Source organism: Cibotium barometz, chromosome 33 (genome assembly GCF_041138505.1).
Source record: "Cibotium barometz isolate CiBa-2024 chromosome 33, ASM4113850v1, whole genome shotgun sequence".
NCBI classification, from domain to species: domain Eukaryota; kingdom Viridiplantae; phylum Streptophyta; class Polypodiopsida; order Cyatheales; family Cibotiaceae; genus Cibotium; species Cibotium barometz.
Genome location: NC_141078.1, coordinates 4,338,837 through 4,365,005, shown reverse-complemented (window position 1 = coordinate 4,365,005; position 26,169 = coordinate 4,338,837). Strand labels below are relative to the sequence as shown.

General features: G+C 44.1%; 1 protein-coding gene across 3 annotated transcripts; it reads left to right on the top strand.

Annotated features, from left to right (window-relative positions):
- The first annotated feature begins 5,222 nt into the window (after positions 1 to 5,222).
- On the top strand, positions 5,223 to 24,337 carry LOC147619210 (phosphatidylinositol 4-phosphate 5-kinase 9-like). 3 transcript variants are annotated; one of them, XM_086772843.1, is made up of 10 exons: positions 5,223 to 5,650; positions 5,801 to 7,446; positions 7,556 to 7,723; positions 8,584 to 8,749; positions 8,962 to 9,072; positions 9,218 to 9,287; positions 9,318 to 9,405; positions 22,730 to 22,872; positions 22,948 to 23,122; positions 23,206 to 24,337. In XM_086772843.1, the coding sequence occupies exons 2-10, from the start codon at positions 6,173 to 6,175 to the stop codon at positions 23,495 to 23,497; spliced, it is 2,487 nt and encodes an 828-aa protein (XP_086628969.1). In that variant the 5' UTR covers positions 5,223 to 5,650; positions 5,801 to 6,172; the 3' UTR covers positions 23,498 to 24,337. The 3 variants fall into 3 exon arrangements, with proteins under 3 accessions (XP_086628969.1, XP_086628968.1, XP_086628967.1); XM_086772842.1 differs by having other exon boundaries at positions 9,218 to 9,405; positions 22,969 to 23,122; XM_086772841.1 differs by having other exon boundaries at positions 9,218 to 9,405.
- Positions 24,338 to 26,169: the final 1,832 nt, after the last annotated feature.

The window sequence follows — 26,169 nt, the reverse complement described above, 5'->3', positions numbered from 1 at the left end:
TCCTGTGTCGTACATATGGGTGTTGAGATTTGTGTGGTGGTCTTTGATGTGGATGCTTCTGCATCCTGTATAGCTTTTGGCTCTTTCGTGTTTATGTCCCCTTTTGGGTTTTGTCCTCTGCTGCAGGCTCCTTTTTCCTATCTTTTGGGTTTTTGTCCTCTGTAGGCTCTTTTTCCCTATCTTTTAACTCGACCTTGGTTTCGATAGTTTTTTGTAGTCCCTTATTTTTCTTGGGTTTAGAAGGTTTTGTTTTTTCTTTTAGGTTCTGTTTTAAAACATGTTCTTTTACCCATGTTGAGGTATTGTCTTTTACGTTCTTTTTTACTGTTTGTCGTGCCTTGGCTTGTAAGCACATTTAAGGGCACCTTAGACAATTGCTCGTTTTGTACACTTAAGATGTTAAGAGTTGTAAGTTGCATTGAAGCAACTCGTCTTGGGCAATCTTGGAACATGTGATCAATGTCACATCGTTCACACACATTGGTCACAAGGTGTCAGTGACTATCGGCATGGAAGTATTCCAAACTGTGCAATCTGCCACCTTGTGAGGTCCACAATAATAGAAACACTGAAGTGTCTCATTAACTGCTTCCTAAGAAATTTCTACCCTTTGGACTGTTTCTGTGTTTGGTGCACGGAAGATGGAGATTTTGAGTCCATTGTGGATGAAGCGGGACACTTTTTAGTATCATGGTCAAAGGTTTTACAATATATGTAGTATAGAAGAACAGGTGCCTTGTATGCACAATGAGGATTGGGATGGTCGTAGTGATTGCATTCAACACAAGGCATTTCGCTCCTCACTTTTAGAGGCATTAAGGATGTCTGGTTTTGAAGGTTTTCATCCTCTCTTAGAGATGTTGGCTGTAAGGTTTTAAGCAAGGCTACATAAAATTCTGAGAATGTCAATTCTGAGATTGATCTTTCTTTTGCCATTGCTTCACTTGGTTTAGATAAGGAACACCTCGTAGCATGCTCATCTTCCAGCATGTTGTCATCTAAACACATTGCTTCTGGGGCAGTTGGGATTTCCAAAAGGCTTCACATCTCTGTTTCAAACATTTGAATGAATTGAACAGGGTCGGTTGTTCCATTATATTTGCCCATAATTTTGGAAATTTGTACGGTCATATTTATGTATGAAGCATTGAATCATTGAGGCCATATGTGAGTACTCTTGTTGGAAGAGACTCATATTTGCCCATATTTTTGGAAATTTGTACGGTCATATTTCTGTATGAATCATTGAGGCCGTATGTGAGTGCTCTTGTTGGAAGAGACTCAGTGAGTCCTTGGGCCACCCCCCTTCCTAGACTAGTCAGTATGTCCAAGGTGTGGGCATCCAGGAAAGGGTTGGTACTTATAGGATTTGCGGGAATGTAAGGCAAGGGACCAAATCCCGATTGAATCGAAAAGTGATAGGGGGTGTAAAACCGGATGACACGCTTGTTATAGGCATGGCCAATGGCATGGGGAGGTGAATTGGTGGCATAGATCTCAATGGCTCGAAGATGTTAGCCATTGGGTTGAGTCCTTGTGTGTTATGCATGTAATGCAGTAGGAGGGCCCTGATGAAACCAGTACCACACTGATTTGTAATCTGGATTCCTACCTACAGACGCAAGCCAACAATAAGGATGAAGCTATCAGAATTCGCTCTCGCACATGATGGCTAGCTAAGGGTGACGCCCCAACCAGCTTTTTCTTTTGAACAATCCGAGAGAGATGCCAACAGGAAATAATAAGTAGGGTACAAAAACCATATGGTTCCATCACTGAAGATGAAAAAGAGATAACCTCCCTCCTTACTACGCACTTGTCAGCCATTAGTGGAGCCACACTCGCCCTTGAGGATGGATGCCTGGAGCGACATGATAACTTTTTGTTAAGAATATCCACCTCAATTGATCGATCATCCCTCATAGTGTTGAATAGGCTGTTCACAGAAGATGAGCTAAGGTATGCTATGGGAAAAGAAAAGACCCCGAGTCCGGATGGCTTGCCCATAGAATTTTTTTGGCACTTCTAGTAGCTTATCAAGGCTGACCTATGTGCTATGATTAATGAAGCTTACCGAAGGGAGGAGCTTTCCCCTGATTTACCTCAGGCCCCTGAGGTAAATCGGGGACACATAAAGCTTACCCGAAGAGAGCTCATAGGCTGATAGATGGGGACTGGTGATACCACTCACCATGCTGAACACCTCATATAATGTGTTTGCCAAAGCCATAGCTCTTAGGATAAAATTCCTACTTCCTAGAGTGGTTGACCTTAATCAATTTGGGTTCGTGCACGGATGATAGATCAAAAGGCGGTTCTTAATGTTCAATGTGGTATTGACTATGCACTCTCACTCAAGCAACCATACATGCTTCTCAATCTTGATATGGATAAAGCATATGATAGGGTTAGATGGGATTTCATGCTGGCAGTTTTGGAAAAGATGGGATTTGGATGAGCCCTGATTGGGATGGTTCATTCTCTTTGCTGATAAATGCCAATGCAGAGGTCATAATCAATGGAATGACAGTTGGGGGAGTATGTATTGCAGAGATCTGTCAGGCACAGGGTTGCCCTCTTGCCCCACTCCTTTTTGCCACAGTTACTGAGCCACTGCTGGCTAATGTTCGCTACTTTCAAAAGAGAGGCCTAATTAAAAGCCTCCCTCTCCCGGAAGGGGACCATGAGATGACTACCCAATTCTTACCCAATTCTTACCCAATTCTTCACTGATGACAATAGTTCTATTTTGGTGTATGAAGAAACTAACATTGATGCGTTCCTACAGGTAGTGGATGAATTCTACCAACTGTTGGGGTTGGTGAATAGTACTACCAAAGCTGAAGCCTTGCTACTGGACAGAGGAGATAGACAACTGTGAAATCTCAAATACGACTTCAAATGGATCCCCCATGGCACCCCTCTTAGACTGCTAGGCTGTCCTATCGGCACGGACATTAGTAACAAGCAAAGGTTCGACTAGTTTTTTTCTCGACTACAAGGTAAAATGGTACACTAGAGCAAGGCCTACCTATCATTCACTGGGCACCTGGTGATACTTAAGCATGTATTGTCATCCTACACGACATATCTTGCCTCTTGTTGTGCATTCTCCTAGTCAGGGGTAAGATCAACAAACTCTTCCGAGACTTCCTCTGGAGTAGAGCAGAGGGAAAGAGTTGGCACTCAATATCATGGGCACAAGTCTGCTCCCCTAAACAGAAACAAGGGTAGGGAATCACTAATCTTCAAGTGAGCTCTCAAACTCTCACGCTTAAATGGCTACAAAGGACGCCCATGGGGAGTAATCGTCAGATATTTCATCCAGAATGCTTCTGGCCTGCCTAGGCGATGACCAAACCTGTCTTGGAAGCAAAGGATCACCTCAAGAGGCAAGTGCACAGTCAAACATTCAACTCTAGTGAATGGTCTTATGGTTGGGTGGCAGGAACTATTCACTAGGCTACAGTGGAAGGGCTAACGGCCTCTTACCGGTGATGGGGCACTGGGTGAAAGCATCTAGTGGTTGATGTGCAACATGGACAATGGCAAGCCACAGCACTGAGGAACGTTAATCAGACCCGAAAATTGCACAAAAAGGGAGTGCAGACATGGAATAATCTATGGGACAACATCACTACCCAATGGATGGAATGGGACCTTATAGTTCATCGGTTTAGTCTTACTCCGCCTGCTCTTGCTACCTTACAAGCCTGCTGTAGAAGCTCCGCTTGCTCAATGGATGAAATGGGACCTTATAGTTCATTGGTTTAGTCTTACTCCGCCTGCTCTTGCTACCTTACAAGCCTGTTGTAGAAGTTCTTCCGTTCCCCTGATTCGCAAGGCTGAAAATTGGCTTGCCACCAACTAGGTCACCAACAAGGGCAAACTGCTACCTGAGCTGAAAGGAGCTTGTACATGTCACAGGCGCACTGGTATAGTAGCTTGGCTCATCGATGGAAATGCCCTAGGAACCTGGGCTTGTCGCACCGTAGTTGTATGGTCGGCAACACCATCTCTACGGGTTAATGTATTTCTCTGGAGGCTCTTGCATCTCAAGCTCCCTACAAGAGACATAATTGCAAGTTGGGCGCCTATCTTGCCGATGTGCCCATTCTACCACACCCATAATGAGGATCCATTTCATATATTTTGGGCATGCCCAACTGCCCAAGCTTTATGGAGAGGCACAAAGAAGTGGCTGGACATTAGGGGCACATAGCACCAATTTTCTTGGAAGCATGCGCTGTTGGGGGACACCACTTTTCTTAACCCGGCACTTGCCAATATCTGGCCTTGGATCCGCTATGCAGTGCTTCAGCAGATCTGGTTTGCACGAAATCAGATTGTCTTTCGACGGTGCCCACATATGCAACACCTAGAATGGAAGGAAGAGAGGTTTGTGGCTGAATTGAGAACTCTCACCGGCCCTTTCAAGTCGGAGCTCTTGGACTTAGCCAAGCGGTTGCTCTTCGGTTCTTAGACTGTTCATCAGAGGCGACATATCACTTTACTTTTTTGTAACTAACCATTTCTAATAATAAAATCACTTTCTCCCTTAAAAAATATGTAACTCATAGTTTTTGCCTTGTAAGGAGAAGATATTGTAACTATAGTTTTTTTTGCCTTACGGTTGCCTACCTGGAGCCCAATTTCCAATCGATTACTGGTACGTGTGAACAGGCCCAGAATAGCTTTCCTGCATGGCTTAGTAGTTACGCGGTTATGCAAATGGCGGGACCTGCAGACGACCGTCGAGTCGTCGACGGTAACTGCCGGCAGCGTAGTTTCCCTTTCTGCAGCGTCAATAGCCTGCAGGCTATTGACCGTTGCAGTTGAAATCTTCCCGTTACGCGCTAAGCCGTTGTCGTGCATTCCCAGTCGTCATAGCACCCCCAAGGTGGGCCCTCGGGGAAAGTGTCCACACTGTGGAACTGGTCGCTAGAATATGTCCGTCGGCCACGTCAGCCAGACAACCGTGTTGCTTTCAGCGACGGCGTCCAATTTAGCGCTCTAAAATTTAATTTAGGCTTAAAATTTATATTACAGTTGCAAACAAAAATAAAAAAAAGACTCCCTTGATATATATACAGTGTGTTGCCGCGTTTTATTTCTTTACAATTAAATTAAGTAATAATATTAATTGAAACATAAAATCTAACAACTCATACAATTAAATTAAGTAATAATATTAATTGAATCATAAAATCTAACAACTCATACATTACCTCTCTCTTTCTGTCTCTCTCTCTCTCAACCTGTGTCTGTGCAGAAAACCCTCATTTTCTGTTTTCCACAAACCCCTTCTGTCCTTCCGATTCTTCTGCAGATTGCATCCGCAGCACACGAGAAAAGACGAAGATCGCTGCTGATCTCGCGTTCTGCTTTTCTTCGCTGGTCCAGAACGAAGAACATACGGCTTCCCGCTTTCCAACAACACCCCCACCTGCCAAGCTCACTCTACACAGGGTCGGTTCTCATTTGTTTGCCTTTCTTTTCGATCTAGATCTCCATCCAGTGGCTAGGCGCGGCTTTGGTTTCATCGCCTGGAGAGTGGGGCGGCGGGTGGGACCATCAGCCGCATCGAGTCTGGACACAATCGGGCTGCTTCCATTTTGGCATTTCGGTCCTTTTCATGGTGTTATAGCAGGTGCGGTTATCTTGCAGATCACCAGCTACATTCTTGCTTAGTTGCGGATCTTGCTTTAAGCTTTCCGGAATGATATGCGCAATTCGGTTTTCGTGTGTCTTTATCACATCTTATCATGAGCTTTAAAAGAGTAAACCGGCATCATTGCAGGAAAATTTCTCAGTATTTCTAGAGACACATCCAATTTTGCCGACGGGGCCATCTTGACGCATGCAACTTCGGTATTTTCCTGTGTTTTTTTGCCGAACTCACACAAGCATAGCCCCATGCAAGGTCACCATTTGATTTGAGTTTGTGTGAAGCTTTTGAGCATTTATCCCTGAGACACTGAATTGATTGAGGGCCCCGCCTGCACTCTCCACAGTGGCGAACCTCAGAGATACAGTGGAGACCCAGAAAGGGCCTGCCACCTTTCTTCAGCCTGGACGAGTTTTCAAAAGCCTTTTTAATGACTTTCCTTTCCAGACCAGAAAGGCCTCAGTGGTTCCTGAAAACACAATACTTTGTGAAGAAGCTCTCTACATGTCTGGCCTCGAAGCTTGTGCTGATTATGATGCACTCTATAGCCTCTCCCAAGGCCAGAAGGAGAATTCTTACAGCGAGTTGTTTAATGCATGTGGCAGAGAAAAATCATGTGGCCTTGCCAGCATAGACTTAAGGTCAGGTGAGCCTGTTGGAGAGCGGTTGCTTCCTAATGGAGACATCTATGTGGGATCTTGGCAAGGCAACCTCCCAGAAGGAACAGGTAAATACCTGTGGTCGGATGGCTGTATGTATGAAGGAGAGTGGGCAAAAGGCAAAAAATCAGGAAAGGGCAAAATCTCCTGGCCTTCAGGAGCCACTTATGAGGGTGACTTCATGGCAGGTTATATTCATGGTGTTGGGACCTATACAGGAGTTGATGGAACCACTTACAAAGGCAGTTGGTATATGAATGAGAATAAAGGCATTGGCACAAAGAGCTATCCGAATGGAGATGTTTATGAGGGCTCATGGCACCAGGGAGTACCAGAAGGGGTTGGCAGATACCTATGGAAGAATGGGAATGAGTATGTTGGAGACTGGAAATCAGGAGTCATGTCTGGCAGAGGTGTACTGATGTGGGCCTGTGGTGATAAATATGATGGCCAGTGGTCGGATGGACTAGAGCATGGCCATGGTGTTTACTCATGGGTGGATGGTAGCACATATGTGGGCACTTGGAGCAGAGGACTGAAGGATGGAAAGGGTACATTTATCCCACCTGGATTAACTTGCATCGGCGGAGGCCCCTTCTCAAACATTGAAGAACAGGAAGAATCAGGAGACGAAGGTAGTAGGTTCCATATTTCTCAGAGGCCGAGAAGCTCTTCTGTGTCTGACAATGAACAGTGGGTTTTCAGATTGTCCAGCCGTGGATCTTCTGCAGACAAGCTTACAGGCAGTGAGACTTCACCAGGTTCTGATAATGGATTGGAAAACTGCCTACCTTTTGAACGGCGCTGGAGCCTTGATGACTCCTTTGATCGGATCCTGGGGTTGGATGATGATGCTGATGTTTTGAAAACGCAGGAGGGTGTAAATGAAAGATACTGTATGGCAGAGCAAGATACTTTCGTATCATTAGTGGTTGAAAGGGAATATGTACAGGGTGTGCTCATAAATGAGCTTGTAAAAGAAAGTCCAAGTTCACGCATGGCGAAGCCTTTAAGGAGGCAACACAAGCGTCACACGAGGGAGCCCATCAGAGCAGGAGAGACAATTTTCAAAGGACATCAAAGCTATGATTTGATGTTGAACTTGCAGCTAGGAATAAGGTGCTAATTTGCTGCCAGTCTTCTTATGAAACTTTTGTAGCAAGTTTGCATTAGGCATAGGATTAGAAGACCAAGTCTCTGATGAGCTGCTGTTTTTGAAATTTTTTAGATACACAGTAGGGAAGATTACCCCAGAGCCAAAGCGTGAGATTTCTGCTGCTGATTTTGGTCCCAAAGCAAGAATCTGGATGAACTTTCGAAGGGAGGGTTCTCAGCTCACTCCGCCACATCAGTCCACTGACTTCAAATGGAAAGACTACTGCCCTGTGGTCTTCAGGTCTCATTCTACCATAATGCATTTTATTCATTTAGTGCAGCCTTTGATTGCTCAAGGTGGACTCGTGCTGCTGTTGCTAAAGTTTTTTTTTCCTGCTCGTTTGATATCGTTGGCCTTTGTTCACTGTAACACTGTCTACGTGCTGCTGGCAGCAAATAGTTGAGTCTAGTTGATGGTTTTTGATCTGATGCCCAGGGTACCATATTTCCGCTCATGGTATAGATTTGATATCGTTGGCCGTTGGTAAACATTTACATGCTGCTGGCAGCAAATAGTTGAGTCTAGTTGATGGTTTTTGATCTGATGCCCAGGGTACCATATTTTGCCCTGGTAACATATCTTATTATTATACTAATGAGGTAGTGTGGAGTTGGTTGCTTGTTTTTGTAGGGGATAGTTTTGCGTGGTTTAGTTGAGCACTCGTGGTCCTTTGTAGACCGTAGTGTTGTTTCGTCCTATCTTTCAATGCATTTCTTACATTATGGATCGCTTTATCATGGTATTGTTGTCATTGCTGAGTCTAAGCTTCTATTCGAAGAGGCACTTGAGAGAGCTGTTCAAGATTGACACAGCAGACTACATGCTCTTGGTACCATATTTTTCCCTGGTACCATACCTCATTATTATACTAATGAGGTTGTAGTGTGGCCATGTTTTGCCCTGGTTACATATCTTTAAACTAATGAGGTATGTGTTGGTTGCTTGTTTTTGTAGGGGATAGGATAATTTGGCGTGGTTTATTTGAGCACTCGTGTTTCGTGCTGAAATGTTTTGTTTTATCTTTCGATGCATTTCCCACATTATAGATTGCTTTATCACAGTATCATTTTCATTGCTGAGTCTAAGTTCCTATCAAACAGGCACTTGAGAGAGCTGTTCAAGATTGATACAGCAGACTACATGCTCTCTATCTGTGGAAATAGTGGGTTGAGGGAACTTTCTTCTCCTGGGAAAAGTGGAAGTGTATTTTATCTTTCTCATGATGATCGGTTCATGATCAAAACCATGCGGAAGGCTGAGGTGAAGGTACATTGTACTGGAATCTCTCTATCTAATCAGTTGGATTTTTCTTCTTTGTGGTGACATTGCCAAATTGGTTTTTATTGGAGAATTTTAAAAATTGATATTGGGACTTGATACTCGTCCAAACCCCCACCTCCCTGTCCTCCAGGAGATTGGTGCTTTATGAGAAGACTCTCATGAGATATTTTTCCAATAATTTAGAGCTGTGATTTCAGGTCTTGCTCAGAATGCTTCCCAACTATTATGACCATGTCCAAATGTATGAGAATACCCTCATAACAAAATTTTTTGGTCTTCACCGAATCAAGCCTGCTGGTGGCCAGAAGGTGTGATTCTACCCTGTATAATAGCCAAACAACCCAGAAAACCATATGTTATTGGGCACGAAAAATCGGGTTTCTATGCTTTAGCTGTTTTGCAGACTTCAAAAATTTGTGACGCTTGCTGCTGATGACAAATTGTGTTCTGCAGGTTCGTTTCGTAGTGATGGGCAACATGTTCTGTACAGAGTTGCGGATTCATCGAAGGTTTGATCTAAAAGGGTCTTCTCAAGGACGCTCTGCTGACAAGGTGGAGATGGATGAGAATACAACTCTGAAGGACTTGGATTTGGATTTTGTATTCCGACTTGAACCTTCTTGGCGGCAGGCTTTGCTAAGGTTGGTGGCATGTCGCTTCCGTAGGTCTTAAATCCAAGCCTTGCCAGTGTCTCTGTTTCCTTAAATAATTCGTGCTATCTTTTGTATGTGAATGACCATGAATTAGGCTTCCATCCTATTGTTGGTGGTTACTAATTAGCAAGCATGCCTTGGATTGTGTTTTTCAACTATTTCAGGTTTTGAGCTTAGGTTTGGAAATCTTGGGGCTTAACTTAAGATTTGGCTACTTGTTTTTACTAGTATCTTAGAGTATGCCCATGCACATACAGGCCATCAATGAACTGATTGGTGCTTTTTTTTAATGGTCAGGGAATGCTTTCAGCCTGTCCCAAAAAAAAAAGAAACCCAGTCTTGAAGTATCTTTTTGTTCTCTTATCCTTAATATGTAACATCCTCTTGTAGCTTTCCACAGAGCTTGCAAATTTACTTTAGAGTTCCAACTACACATCAGTCTATTCATATCCAATTGTCACGGAAGCATCAAAATACAGGTTGTTGATATGCAAAACACAACGTGTGCGCGCCAAAAAAAAAGAAAAAAAAGTTTTGAAAAAGTGGTGTGGCGATGGTGACGTGGCATTGACACGTAGCAGGGAAGCAGCGCAAGGTCACCTTATAGGCTCGGAATGATGCGATCAGCTTTTGGAAAGCAAAATATTAAAAACTTTTTAAAAACTAAAAAGAGAAGACACTATTCTCCAAGATCCCGAGTTTATGAGAATTTTTGACCAACTATCTGAGAAGATTGAGTAAATGCAGAAAGGGGATGAGCAACCAACAAAGGAGGATGCAAGGTGGTTCCAAAGTAGTGAACGATACGTTTAGTACGTTTGGAAAATGTGTTGAGAAGATTCCAAACGTAGTGAATGCTGCTCCCGATATATATGTATACAAAATTTATAGTTTACTTATAAAATTTTGAAATATGAAGTTTGAAGATTCATCAATGAACATTAAAGCACTTACTAATACTATATAACCTTTAATTTCAATTTTGCACAACTTACAACTTACAAGTCACAAGTGACAATGGTAAATGCAAATATCAAATAAAATAAGTCACAAGTGACAATGGTAAATGCAAATATCAAATAAAATAATTAAACAACGAACATAGATGAAAGTAAGATGGATCATAGATAAATCATAAATCCGAAATCATAAGACTGTAGACATATGTTATACATGATACTAGAGAGAATATGATCTGAATTCTGATTCCTAGAGGCTGGGCTCCTCAAACTAAGAGGCTGGGCTTGACCAACAAAGCAAAGTCTGGACTAGTCACAAAAAAAAACTAGTAACTATAAACTACAATAACAGCTAGCTACTCATCTAAACCAGATGATGACTCTGAAGAAACATCTCCATCTGTCAACATGTTGCCATCCGAGTTAGTCAGGCTCTCTGACCATTTGCACTGTAGGAATGGCGTCACTCGTATCTATGGGTCCCTCATCTAAGAGATCATCATCATCATCATCATCATCATCATGTGTAAGTGACTCGCGCTGCTGAGCTATTTGAGCACGGCTTCTCCCACCACGGCAGCCCCGACCACCTGGACTGCTAGTAGAAGCTCCATGAGCATCAGCATCTACAATACTCATAGCTCGTGATCGAGCACGTGTAACCTTGCGACCTATGCTCTCAAGCTCTCAGTGGAGCTCTCGGTATATCTCCTTCTGCTCGTCTCGCAACCGGTCCTCCTAAAGCTGAGCCTCCGCATCACTAGTATGAGCGAGGAGCCTATCGAAAATAAAGGGATCCACCTGCCACATGTGACATGGCATATAACACATATCAAGAGTCAATACTCAATGCTCAATGCTCAATGCTCATGAGCATTCATTAGGACTCAAGAGTCAATGCTCATGAGGTTACACATAATGAAGTTAAATAATAAACATTTCGAGTTGGCAAGTAATTTACCTCCCTCGGCTGTCTTGAGTGTGCGCAAAAGACGGAGGTTGGATCGACAAAACACCAACCTCTCTAACTGCTGAGTACTCAAGCGATTACGGATCTTAGTGTGCACAAGAGAGTATGCACTCCAATTCCGTTCGCATGTACCAGCAGAGCAACTCTGCACATGCCACATAGCACTGGCAAATGTCAAAAGACAAGATTACACGTTGGCTGCATTGTACAAACTAAGAACTTTAAAGTTACAAACCTGAGATATCAATCTACTTTCTGGACAGTTTTGGCGTGGTATCCATGGATGTCCCACCACGTAAGTGGTTTCGCCTGCCCTTGAACTGTTGAGGCACTCAACTTGCCTAAGGCAACTTGCACCCAAATGTGGTAGACGACCAACTCCTCATCGAAGGTCACCATGTCATCATAGCTAAGCACTTGAGACACATAAGCATCGGATGGAGTAATGTTGCAATCCCATGAATGGGATGACGCATGAAAGCCCATCGTGAGTCAATAATGGCCATTACCTTGCCACGTCTGACATTCCAAAATAGATATTCAATAGTAATTACATCATATAACCAAAATTACAGCACATAGCATAAACCATATTATATAATAGATATACTTGGTAGGAGTGATAGTCGGCGAGGTGACTAATGACACCATCTCTCTCATCCGATGAAAATGATGATAGAGGAGCCCCAATGTAGAGCCCTCCATGTTGTTGAATTGGATGAAGACATACATGGGTTTAAGGAGCTTTGCTAAGTCCTCAATATCAAACCAAAAGGACTCATCCAACACCTTGCGTTGGATGTATCGAGTGGGCTTGGTGGTTGAATCACGCATCTCCCTTCATGCTGGTGATACCACCAAGGCTCGAAGTGCATCTTGTACCTCATGTAGCTTGCTAAGCACAAGATACATATAGGCAAATCGGGTCTTGGATGGCCACACCATGTCAAAGTGTGAGTGGGATCGGAAGATAGATAATGCCTGGTGTTTCTTCTGGAAGAAGGTAGTGATGCGTACGGCCTTATCCACAACTGGCTTCACTCATCGAAGCTTCCCTATGTCCTCCATCATGGGGTCCAAGCAGTGTGTAGCACATGGAGTCCACACAATGGATGGGAACTCTGCCTCAATCATCTCTCCCATGCTCTTGCAGTTGGACGCATTGTCCGTAATGACTTGCATCACATTCTCTGGGCCAATATCGGTAAATGGAGTCCACACAATGGATGGGAACTCTGCCTCAATCATCTCTCCCATGCTCTTGTAGTTGGACGCATTGTCCGTAATGACTTGCATCACATTCTCTGGGCCAATATCGGTAAGAGCCTGCCTGATGTGTTGGAAGATGAATGCCGCAGTGATCCTCTCCTCTGCCTTGCCCTGCATCCACTACATGCAAGAAATATGTGCCCATGCAACTTGAAACAAGGATGTTGATGATATGTCTTCTCCGCACATCACTCCATCCATCTGAAATGATACTATAACCGTGCTTCTTCCAAGATGATCTTATTGGCTCTAGTGCATTCTCTATGCGCTGTTTCTCATCCTCTAGCATGGTTGTCCGCATCTTCTGGTAGTCTAATCCATTCCGGTTCTCACATGGACCTACATCGGAGACGGCTTTAATCATTCTTTTCCATTGATCTGTGCGAAGGACATTCAAGGAGAGACTGCACTCAATGAGAGTGCGCTCTATCTCTCTCTTTGCCTCCCACTGCCTCTCCTTCACCCACGAGGATTGGTTCAATGTACCACGTAGAGTGGCCTGATGGTGTTGTCCTGCACTACCACATGCAATATCCTCCACATGAGACTGTCCATCATCTACTCTAGCCCTCTTTCGGTTGGGACATGCACCTGAAATTGTGGATGGCCCTTTCACTGAGCTTGACTGTGACATCTGTCCACCCACATATGAACATGCTGGCTCCCCAGCAGCTGATGGGCCCATATGCGCAGGTGTATCTAGCTGCTTATCCTCAATGATGACTCTACCAGCCCTACCAAGCTGTGTTCTGAGGAAGATCCATGGGTTTTCTCACCGAATCTCATCAACCGCCTCCTGTGGTGCATTTGCACATGGTCCAATGTTGCCTCCCGTACCTTGGCCAGACCAACATGATAAATAACACGAGCGGATGTGCTAGTAAATATTCCTCCACAATATTTGCACTTCCACATGCGCGTGTTGGAGCGACTGACACCTGGGGTGTTAGGTGTGCCTTGCCCATACGTAACTCGGCGCACGCGGAATCTATGGCATATGCACAAAAAGCAATGAAGAAAATGGAGAAATGTCAAGACGACTCAAGAGTTATATCTGTGGGTTTTCCCACCGAATCTCATCAACCGCCTCCTGTGGTGCATTTGCACATGGTCCAATGCCGCCTCCCGTACTTTGCCCAACATGATAAATAACACGAGTGGATGTGCTAGTAAATATTCCTCCACAGTATTTGCACTTCCACACACGTGCGTTGGAGCGATCGACACTTGGGGTGTTGGGTGTGCCTTGCCCATACGGAACTCGGTGCACGCGGCATCTATGACATGCACAAAAAGCAATCAAGAAAATGGAGAAATGTTGAGATGACTCAAGAGTTATAATATATATTTCAAGCACAAAATGAATTATGTTTCAGCTTGTGTGTAGGGGTCCGTGGAGGGGAGAGAGAGAGAGAGAGAGAGAGAGAGAGTTGAGCGTGTGCGGGAGGGAGAAAGAGAGAGAGTTGAGCCGCCCGACGGCTTGTGTGGGAGAGAGAGAGAGAGAGAGAGAGAGAGAGAGAGAGAGAGAGAGAGACTTGAGCGTGTGCAATAAGCTCGAGTGCAGCACGACTAGAGAAGCCCCCTCGAAGCGTAGCATGACTAGCACGAGAAGGCTGAGCGCCCGCTGCCGAATAGAGGTTGCTGCACGCACGTAAGGAACAACGAAAAAAAATTGATGTTGACGTGCATCGAATTTTTTAACCTACATAATCATAATGCCACGTTCACTAACGTTTCCAAACGTTAGTGAACGTTTTAAACGTTCCAAACGTTTGGATCAAATCGAAACGACATTTGGATGCAACCTTGAGAGGATGTGGCTGAAAATCAAAAGTCTTCATCAAAGAGATCTCCCTCAAAGAGATCACCTAGTCCTCCATCTTCTCGTGGAAGGAAGAGATACCATTCCAAATCAGCCCACTCTTATTGTGGGAAAAGTCGACATGGTCGAAAAAGGTCGAGGAGCCCATCTTCTTCATCAAGCCTTTTATCTACCTCATCTTCCTCCCCTTCTAGGTCACCCTCTCCACGACATGGAAAGATGCAAAGCTAAGGAATTCAAAAGAGGAGGAAGAACGATGTGGCTTACACCATACGACAGAGCTTATGGTTACGCACACAAAGCCCTCACTTTTATCCACCGATTCGATTTTGCTTTTGGTTCAGAAAACTATTCAAAGTCATCCAAGATTCGCATGGTTAGTTTATATCTTACGGAGACAGCCAATGTACTCATGGTTGAGGGAACATCTCCCAAGAAATGGAAAGAATTCAAAAAGCAATTTTATGATCAGGTTTTACCTGAGAAGTTTGAAGATGATGTGTACCTTGCATGGGAAAGATTGCGGATGGAAACAGGTGAGACAATTGATCATTACAACAAGAAATTTTGGGATGCATATCTTAGGATTACTCCTTTTAAAGAGATTTTTGAGAAGTCTAAGTTAAGAAAGTATTGGGTTGGTTTATGAATGTATGCCCGAATGATACCATCCAAGATTTGATGCATTGAGCTTCAGTTGCTATGAGGGTCTACATGGTAGGTGAACCAAAGAAAATGTTACTAGCTGGGCATTCTCAACGCTTTCGGACCTATGGACAGGCTCGTCCACAGCAAGCCGATAGCTCCTGATGTTGGTGGACCTACATCCCAAGCATATATAAAAGCATAATAGCATAAATCAGTTAGTCTTTTAGTTCATTCAGCATTCATTCATCATTAGCATTAGTAGCACTGTGTAGAAGGGGCCAGGGTCAACCCCTTGGGCCCACACATGTACAAGGATCCATCCACCTTTTTTGTACCATATATAAATAAAGAAAGCCTTGACACCCAATCTCTCTTTTTCTCTCTCCTTTGTCTTATTCATGTTTATTTAGCATCAATGTTCTTAATCAGGCTTAGGGTTGTGGATCAGTAGAGCAAGGCTTCCGCGCATGCAACATAACCAGTACATCACATACTTTTTGGCATGGTTTCTTACTCTTGAAACAGCCGGCAAATGAGTGCTACACTGTGGTCCAACCCTTGGGAGTCTTTCTACAATGCTATTTCTTGGATATCTACATGCTGAAAATGCTTTGGAGCATTTCTATCGTCGACAATTTGATCAAAAGTTGATTTCTTCTCTCAAAACCAAAAAATTCAGCAGTAAGAGTTTTCACAAATTCTCTCTACCTACTCTACTCTACATTCATGTGCTTGACCATTAAGGTTTTCTATGACCTTTCTGACGCTTCTAATTCCACCCTCTTGTTTATCATCGAATACCACTGCGGGTACTGCATTCAAAGTGGGCAAGAGCTAAATTTCACAAATTCTCTCTACCTACTCTACTCTACATTCATGTGCTTGACCATTAAGGTTTTCTATGACCTTTGTGACGCTTCTAATTCCACCCTCTTGTTTATCATCGAATACCACTGCAGGTACTGCATTCAAAGTGGGCAAGAGCTGAATAACATTGGTGGTTGAGGGCAAGGGTGGAGGGGGTGGTACAGCTGTGGCGGTGTAGCCACTGTAGAGGCTTATTGCTTGCTTTTTCGGCTTGCCATTTGGTACAATCCTTCTTTGCATGTCCCGTGTGGTGGCAGAAAAAACAACTGTTCTCTTTGAAGTACCGCTTCTTCTCATCTGACTGTAGGAATCCTCCGGTAAGACCCTTCTTGATCTTTTCTTCAAGAGTCTTCTTGGGTCCATCTTGTCGCTCCTTTCCAGTTCAAGAGCTATTTTGGTCCTTCTTCTTTTGGTCTTTGTTGTTGGATGCTCCCTTTGCCTTACTTGCCTACTGGTTGGACACCTGGTTTTGCTGGGAGCTATTCTGGCCCTTTTTCTTCTGGTCTTTGTTGTTGGATGCTCCCTTGCCTGTCGGTTGGACGCTTGGTTTTACTGGGTGGTCTGTGTCTGCTCTGCTGCTGAGGTTTGGGGGTGACTGGAGCGGTTTTGGGCTGGCCTCCATTGAAGATCATCTCGTGGTTCTGCGCAAGAGTCAAAGACGGCCATATCATAACTCTGGGGTTCGAAGTTTCGAACGGGGAACCGAATGTTTGGATCCAATCCCTTAATGAATTGCTTCAGCTTCTCCTCCTCGGACTTGTTGATGTGATTACTTTGTTGGAGTAGGTGAGGACATGGGAACTGTTCTGGGTGAGTTTGTAGAACTCGTCTTCGAGATTCGTCATGTACTGTGGAGGTAGAAACCTTGTCTTTAGATCAGACACAAAGATGTCCCAATCATAGTCCGGTAAGCCGGTGTAGGAATTTGTGTGCAAACGGGACCAATGTTGCCACCAAGTGATTGCATCACCTATGAGGTGTGGAGCCGCCAGATGGACTTTATCTTGGGAGTTTGTAATCTTGGAAAGTGAAAAATGGGCAACAAATTGGTGGATGAATTGGGTCACAACCGAATGGTCGCACTTGCCCGTTGTACTTGGTGAAGTTCGGTGAGGCACGGATGATGGTTGTCGAGGGTGTGGTTGGGGTTGTGGAGGGTTGAGAAGGGTAGAAAGAAGTTACCAAAGTCCACAGTGTCTGTTGGAACTGGTCCCTTAGGTCTTCTCGGGCCTGTTGCTTATGGTTCGTCTTTGCTTCGAGCTTTGCCCGCAATCGCTCCTCTTTGGCCTTTCTCTGCCAGCTGTTCGGCCCATCTTGCTTCACGGTCTCGCTTTTCTTTTTCAGTCATCCATCGACACCACTGCTCTATTGAGGAACTTTGTTCTTTGGGTGTCTCTTGCTGGGCCAAGGTTGACCGTTGCCTGTAATTCTGCCAGTTTTTTTACATTTGGACTCTTTCGAGTTGAATCTGGGGTTGCCTTATCTGCTCCTTTAATTCTAGTTGTCTTCGTCTTCTTCTTGTGGAAGCATTTCTTCGAATTGTTGTTCTTCTTTTGAAATGTCTTCGAAGCTTGATTCCATGGTGGATGGGCGAGTGGTTTTTCTCGATCTCAGCTTTACCATCCACAAAATGTGCGTGAAAACAATATTTTTCCGAGCTCTAAAAAGGGGATTTTTTTGGGTATGTTTGGTTTTATTTGGGGATTTTGTCTTTGCTGTTGGTCGACAACCTTTAGGCTGGTTGACCAGCACTCCCCCTTGGTATATATAGCGTTGCCTTATCATTCACCTGAGTGTACCACTTCATTGCACATATCCGGTACCATATGTTGCCTCTGCCTCTGCCTCTGCCTCTTGCTTCTGCTTCTGCTTCTGCTTCTGCTTCTGCTGGGCTCTACACAACATCGCTTCATCATCCTCGCCTGACATTCAGCACATCAGCTTTTTCTCTTATGGCCACATCACAGGACAGCAGCCCACTCTGCCACAGGCCACACCGTGGGACAGCAGCCCTCTCTGCTACATTCAGTGCTTACATCAGCGTTTACATCAGCACTTCATCATCACATCATCAGCTACATCAGCGTTTACATCAGCCTATTTTCATCGCTTACATCAGGGTTTACATCAGCGCTTACATCAGCATATCATCAGCGTTTTCTCCACAGCTCATGGGACAGCAGCCCCCTGTGCTACACATAGAGCACTTCAGCGTTTTTGCCTCAGCTCTCACCATCGGGACAACAGTCCACTCTCTGCCACATCATACCATCGGGACGGCAGCCCACTCTCTGCTTATCTTCACCATCGACACATCAGGTACGCAGCACCTGTGTCACCAGCGCTTGCACCACTCGGGATGGCAGCCCTCTCTGCTCCTTACCACATCAGGTACACAGCACCCCGTGTCACCAGAGCTTGCACCATTCGAAACGGCAACCCCCTCTGCTCCTCACCACCGCTTAGGTTCGCAGCACCCTTGTCACCAGAGCTTGCACCCCTCACGTAGTCAGCAACACCCTTGTCATCAGAGCTTGCACCCTTCAGGTCTTGCAGCACCCTTGTCATTAGAGCTTGCACCACCAACACCACCACCACCACTCGGGACGGCAGCCCTCTTTGCTCTTCATCTACCACCTCAGGTACAACAGCACCCGTCACCAGAGCCTGCATCACCTCATCTTTCTCTGCCACTACCACCTCGGAGTGCCTCTGCATCCACCGACGCGTGCCTTCGATACCGACCACCTCTCGGAGTGCTTTGCCTCACATCGACGCGAGCCTTTGTCATCGACCGTGTTTCAGCTCCGACATCATCTTTGCTTCTACACCGGTCTTTTCTACTCAGAGTCACCTCACATCTGAGGGCTCTTGTACATATGTTCACTCACCATTATATATAGACTCACTCACATATTTCATGATGTGTTGTTTTGCTCTGATCTCTCGTACATCTGGTCCTTTCGTCCCTTTGCCCTCACAAAATGCTCTCACCCTAGGTTGCCGGGTTGAATCACGTCCCAAGCTCTAATACCGATGTAGCATATGCCAAGCTAGGACTGTGGGAAACAACAAGGCCCTCTTTAAACCTGGGTTTAGTGAGTCTTTAGCAATCCTTTAAACAACATACATGAATATGAAAGATGTAGTCGAGACGACACCAGATGGGGTCCCAAATTACTCACTGAAGGGCCCCCCTTGCGAGCAGGAGTTTTTGTTTTATTTCTTTTGGAGAACTAAATACAAGCTGGACTGTGTCCACAAGACAGAGCAGACAAACTGACTGATTGACCGCCAAACGCAAGGACAAAGTGACCAAACACTGGGCAGAACTATGCATAAGTTGTAGGCGATTGTGAAGCCATCTTCGAAGAGAATACACTAGCTCGAGATTGAGGGTTGGTGTGCTGAGAACTCTGGGAAGAGACTGAGCTTGTGATGCCTTGGCTTGAAAGCACAAAGAATGCTGAAAGTATGCAAAGGCTGGATGCCTAAGCACACATGCTTGACTGTTTGCTTCAAAACTTGGTTTGTGTCTGATGATTTATGGACTGAGGCTGCTCGGCTTTTTATATGTCCAAATGGGTGCTAGTCGGCTGGCTTATGATGCTGTTGGCCTGTTTTATTATTTGCTAGGACTGATTTAATCAGCATTAAATGCTGAATTAAGCGTGGGCTTGGTTGGCTTCTGGCCGTGGCTTCTGGCCGACTGCTGTCTGGCTTGGCCGTTGCAATGCAATGCAGCCCACCCCTGGCCGACTGCTGCCCAGGCCCTCACAAGGGCTTCCGACTAGGTTTGGTTGGTGGCTAAAGGTGATTATTACCTTTTGCAATGCTGCCCCTCCTTGGGGCTGGCCTTAGGGCAGGCCTCTGCAACTTACATGGATGCAGCTAACATGCCTCTGATGCATACTACTCCTAAGGCTGACATTTACATGCACCTACATGAAGATTACTTGCTGAATTCTCCAAAGTGGGTTAAGAGGACTGACCTGATTGCTTATATATTATGTTGGGCTGCTGGTCGGCCGTAAAAAGGTTGTCGGCCAGTTCACGTGGACAATAAAATGCCAAAAATCGCATCAAATGCTGTGCGGCCAGCATTTAATGCTACGCAGTCTTGTTGCTGGCCGACTGCTCTACTACCAAACTTGCTGCCTAGACTGTGTGCATGTTGACAGGAGTCATAAAACTCCCTGATGCTATTGGCTGCCTCTAGTAGAGGTTCAGGGCTGTAAACAGCCCTTAGCCTGGCTGTCGACTGGAACAATAGCCAAGTGGGTCAAGAGGATTGACTCCAAACTGACCTCTATGTCTCAGAGACTGACCTACGTAGCTCGTGCGTGATTGTTCCTGGACTGAGGGCTCACAATGGGGTCACGGCGTACGACAAATATTCCTAGAAAAAGGTATTACTTCTGTACAAATGTTGCACTGATGATCATGCCAATGTGTCACTGTGTACCCCACAGGGTGCATGTGACAGCATAGGGGCTAGTTCTAGTGTCCACCATCATTGGAGATAGCATGTCCAATAGCCATGCTATTTTTGTTCGTGACGATGTGTGGAGTAGAGAACGAGTTCGCCATATGATCCATACTGGGTTGGAGCGGAGGAGCATCATTTGCACTGCTCCACGTGAATCAGGAAGGGATGTCACGTGCACACTATCTCCCCAATGTGATGTGGACATGCTTCTACCCATTGGCTAGCTATGACATCCCTTCTTGCTTCAATTGGAGCACAAGTGCAAATGATGCTCCACCGCTCCAACTTGGTAGTGTGATGTGGACATGCTTCTACCCATTGGCTAGTTGTGACATCCCTTCTTGCTTCACTTGGAGCACAGGTGCAAATGATGGTCCACCGCTCCAACTTGGTACGAATTGTATGGCGAACTTGCTCTATGCTCCACACATTGCTACGAACACCAATAGCAAGGAGTCTAGGCCTTAGCCATATTCATTTATTGATCATCATTGAGAACTTAAGGAGCAGTGCTACCATTGAGTATCTCACCAAATCCATTGAGGAGGATGAGATGAGTGATGTAGATAGTCGATCTCTATTCAGCATTGTATATTCTTCATGTTAGTAATACATGCTAGATTAGGTCACCAAATCCATTGAGGAGGATGAGATGAGTGATGCAGATAGTCTATCTCTATTCAGCATTGTATATTCTTCATGTTAGTAATACATGGTAGATTAGGTCATGTCCCTCTACCATTGAGTATCTCACCAAATCCATTGGGGAGGATGAGATGAGTGATGCAGATAGTCCATCTCTATTCAGCATTGTATATTCTTCATGTTAGTAATACATGGTAGATTAGGTCATCTCTCTCTACTGTGTATCGAGCATGAAGAAGAAGCAATTTGTTGTGCATGGGTTTATGTCTCTGACTAGGCACTAATTGCAATCAATCAATTCGTAAACATGCTTCTGCAAGCACCCATGTTACAAAGAAATACCAGTTTCTTGCGAAACCCTAGGGAATTGGTTTGAAAAGCTTATAGAAATTTCACTCGTGCACACCTCTTTGTCCTTGGTTGTTTTAGGGCACTCAGATGAATCCTCCCAAGATCTTCTAAACACAAGACAAATACAAGATTAGCTCCCAATTAAGGTCTGGCATCCCGTACTGCCATGACCTGCCCTAATAACGGGGCCATCGGTGGACTGTCCGCATCACGGTGTACTAACCGGAGTGGGTTAGCACTCATGGTCTAGGTACAGACCCCATGTACACAAAAACACAATACAACAATAGTCCACTCCACTCATAACCCATACTTATATAGTTTTTGCCAATAGCCAATAAACGCTTTACTTGTGGGATTATTAACTCCTTTTTTTTTCAACTAACCTTTGGCCCAAGATCCTCCCATAGTTATCGTTTTTCACTCCATGTAGGTGCTTTTTTTTTTCTGCCTGTAGGTGATTTGCTGAGGAAGCACCTAAGATCTCTTGGTCCTAGTCAAGCACCTTATTAACTTATAAGCTTTATTATTAACTTATAAGCTTTTATGAGCCTTATAATCAGCCTACCTACTTATCTTCTAGGCCAACCTAATCCTAGGATTAGTCAACCTAACCCTAGGTTAGCCTCAGGTGCATAACATGCATGGCTGTACAGTGTGGGAAGGCTAGCCAAAACCATGGAGAGAGAATCATCCTTGAGGACTGGTTGAATTCTTCCATATATGGGGGTGGGTGGCCTTTTGCACATGACGCATCAGAATTAACAATAATAGTAACTCAATTAAATCAAAGGGGTCCTTGGGATTTCATGTCTCCAAATTTTGTGGACATTCACATCTAGACAATGTCCTCATTGGAAAACAGTTTCGTGTACACATCACTTCCCATTCATCAGACATGCAGAGTATGAATGCATAGGCAAATTTCAAGGACAATTTTTGTGCTCTTTGCTGCTGGCCGACTGTGATGCCTAGGTACCTAAGGGCTTTAGATGCTGCAAATGCTTGGCTAAAGTGCTTATGATGCTAATGATGCTTTCACATGTGCTGCTTGAAATGCTTTGGTGCTGGGGATGCTGCTTTGCTCATGACCAGGATGCTCTATATGCTGATGACATGCTCTGACATGCCTGAGATTAACTGCTAATGCAGGCTTAAGATGATGCCAGCCTGTCACTGTGCACCCTTAAGGGGTGTGCATGTGACATTTTCATCCTCCAAAGCTTGTACCAAATAATTTTTCAAGCATGGGGTCAAGTTGGTGACAGATTGATGTCTTTGTGCGTTAACAGGCAAATCGAATGTGACTGTAAGTTTTTGGAGTCCGAATGCATTATGGACTACAGTCTCTTGTTGGGCCTCCACTTCAGGGCTCCACAGTTTCCTGCAATTTTTTCTCCAGGACCTTGTTACCCACCAGAACTTTCAGCTGAAGGTATGCAACATCTAAATAGTTTTCAATGCATGAGAAAATAGAAAAGTAGCAAGTCCTTTTAATCAGAATACGTAGGTTGTCTTGATGCTACACCAGGAGCAGGACCAGCAGCTTCCAAAGGTTTGGTCCTTGTTGCACATGAACCAGATAAAAATAAAATTCCTCCCGGCTCACATGTGAGAGGCAGTCCCTTGAAAGCTGCTGCAACAGGCAATGAGGAGGTTGATCTGTTGCTGCCAGGAACTGCAAGGTTTGTCTAGATTGCTTTTACTCATACAGAAACATGCAGGGAATTCACATGGTCATCTTCTAAGCTGACCATTGTGTGCGTAGGTTGCGAATACAGTTGGGTGTTAACATGCCTGCTAGGGCAGACCGCAGGCCACCCTGCAGGGAAAAAGAGAATGTTAGTCTAGAACGGGAGTATTCTGGGGAAGCTTATGATGTAGTGCTATATCTTGGGATCATTGATATTTTGCAAGAGTACGACATGGGCAAGAAACTAGAGCATGCTTATAAGTCTCTTCAGTTCGACTCCCTTTCAATTTCAGCTGTGGATCCGAGCCTTTACTCCAGACGATTCCAGGACTTCATACGGAAGACATTTCCTGACAGCTGGGACTAGAAATAGGAGCATTTGATACACATCTCCAGGTATCACAAAAGCATGGGAGAAAACTGCCTTCTTGTGCAACTTTACATGTCAGGGTAACACCTGTTGCGGCCGAAAATATATACATCTATATTTTTCTTGCCTGCTATGCTACTCACAAGCAAAGTTGTACCATATATGAAACATGGACTGTCATATATGTAACATGGTGCATGCCAGGTTTTTCTTCTTCTGAAGGGATCAACCACCGAGGAAGCTGTTGGGAAACTGTAGCAGGCAGGCAAGTGCTAACCTCTTGAAGGTATACTTACAGCTTGTACTGGGGCACTTCTTCCAACTTGTGGACAATTTTACTGGTGCAAGTAGCCCCCCCCAAAAATGATACAAAGGGGATTGCACAACTATATAGTAAAAATGTATACTGGCTATAATGAGAGGCAAATGGGTGAGCATTGCAAAATGCACTACCCCCCCCTTCTCAAAATCATTGATGTATCAGAGTTTGCAATGTGTATGTAGCAAATATCATTTTGCTAACACTAGGGTATTTTCTGTGAGATTTCATTCAATCTCATGAACTTCTTGCTTTCACCCTGGAATTAGTCAGGATGGAGCTCAACTGAGTTATGACATCCTTTCTTTACATTGTAAGCCTTATGATTCAACCACCCATCCTGAATACTAGTGCAAGTGTAGCCTGGCAGTGCAGTAACCCTTTGTACACCAGCATTATTTTTTTTATAGAACACAGATATTTGCTATTTTTTTGGATAATGCAGGCTCCAAAGGGTTGCTAATCAAGACTTGTAATTTTCACAAGTTGAATGTTTGTAACTCATCATCTTCAGTCAATTTCACTTTGTGGACTATTGTGACCTTAGATTTTTAATTTGAAGTGCATTGAATGAAAGAAAAATTTCATTTAAATGTTTGTCAACTTGAAGTGCTTATGAATATGAATGAAAGAAAATTTCGATTGTTTTTGATGAGGCTTGTTATTTATGAGGCCAATTGTAAATTTTTTAATTTAAAATTTACCTTTTGAAAGTAGTCAAGTTTCACATGTTTTGCTGAGCCGAAGTAATGAAGTGTCATTAAATGTTACATATTATTGCAGTCTACTTCTAGTTTTAATCCCCTGGAGGAAATACTTTGTGAAGGTCACTCTATGGAAATACTTTGTGAAGGTCACTCTTAAATCAGAAGAAACCTTTCAGGTTTACTTCTTAGATCTTAAAGGTTACTTCTAGTTTTTTGGCATTTCCTTGCGAAGGTGTGGCCGGAAAATGCATGAATTTGTCTTCTAGTGATTATCATGAAAACCTAGGTACTCAAGGTGTGACGTTACATTGAAGAGTTCACGCAGCATAATCATGGAAGGTGAGGTGAGTACATTGATGAAACGTAGACACAAAGAAAAGACATGATTTGATTCCTAGGGAACCAGTATATTATCGCATTGCTCTCGTGTTCTCTTTCTTGATTACAACAAAGACCAACTATTTGGAGTTACATGGCCCCAAGCCCAACCCCACTAACTTTATCGATAAGGAGCTTGAAAACCAGATATCAATCACAAGGGCACTACGCAATGTAGAGGCACCATATATTTATTGCTACTTTACAACTTTGACCTCCCAGTGTACTTTTTTTACTTAACCCACTAACTCTATTGACAACAAGCTTGAAAACTAGATATCAATCACAAGGGAACTGAGCCATGTAGAGGCACAATATATGTATTGCCAATATGTCTCCTCCCATTGAGCACCCACATTAACTGTCCATATCCCCCTTGTTGTTTCTTATTGCAAAGAGCCTTTTTGCAATGGTCACATCTTTTAAAATGATGCACATGCAACATAATGGAGACATCTTTCAAAATGATGACATGCAACATGATGGATACATCTTTCAAAATGAAAACCACAATTTCACATGCAGCTAATTAATTAACATAACCAGTTTTGATTTTGGTCTTTGTTTTCGGTATCTGTCAATCATCTTGTGATTCTTGTATCCTCCAATACGTATTAGTTTTTAAAAATAAGAGCTCTCTCTCTCTCTCTCTCTCTCTCACACACACACACACGCACACACACACACACACGCACACACACACTTGCTACGGCATAACCGATTCCCATGTACGATGTACAGATCGTTAAATATCGTAAAATGATTTCCCCTTATCACTATGAAACCCACCATTTATGGTCTTAAAAAGCAATGCAAAATACTTCGCCAATTCACACAGTTGCTAAATTATGCTAGGCAACGACTGCTTTACTAAATGATGCTACGCGACAGCTTCGTTAACTGATGCGTTTTTTGCAGTGTACATAAGCTTGATTGTCAATATTGTTGATGCTTGCATGGTAGTGTTTTTTGCAGTGTACATAAGACTGATTGTGAATATTGTTTGATGCTTGACAACCATGCAGGGTGTTACTCCTGGGATCTTAAGAAGATTAGAGATTGCACCTCATCCACCTAATCAACCTGACCAGATCAAGTTGACCCTTCAGGAGTTGCCTTGATGGAGCTTGTGGAGTCCTCTAGAGGAGATCAAGAAGCCTAAGGTGGACAAGGGTATGGCCAAGATAGAAGAAGTGGAAGTTTTAAGAGGAGTCTACCTTTTAAAGAAAACACAGCTAAGGTCGAGACATAGGCTAGAGAAGGGG

What these genes read in the sequence shown, in the direction of transcription:
- LOC147619210 (XM_086772841.1), top strand. Translation starts at nt 6,173, where the DNA reads ATGTCTGGCCTCGAAGCTTGTGCTGATTATGATGCACTCTATAGCCTC. An exon ending in TACTGCCCTGTGGTCTTCAG is followed by an intron (nt 7,724 to 8,583) that starts GTCTCATTCTAC and finishes CCTATCAAACAG; the next exon opens with GCACTTGAGAGAGCTGTTCA. An exon ending in ACCAGAACTTTCAGCTGAAG is followed by an intron (nt 22,873 to 22,947) that starts GTATGCAACATC and finishes CAGAATACGTAG; the next exon opens with GTTGTCTTGATGCTACACCA.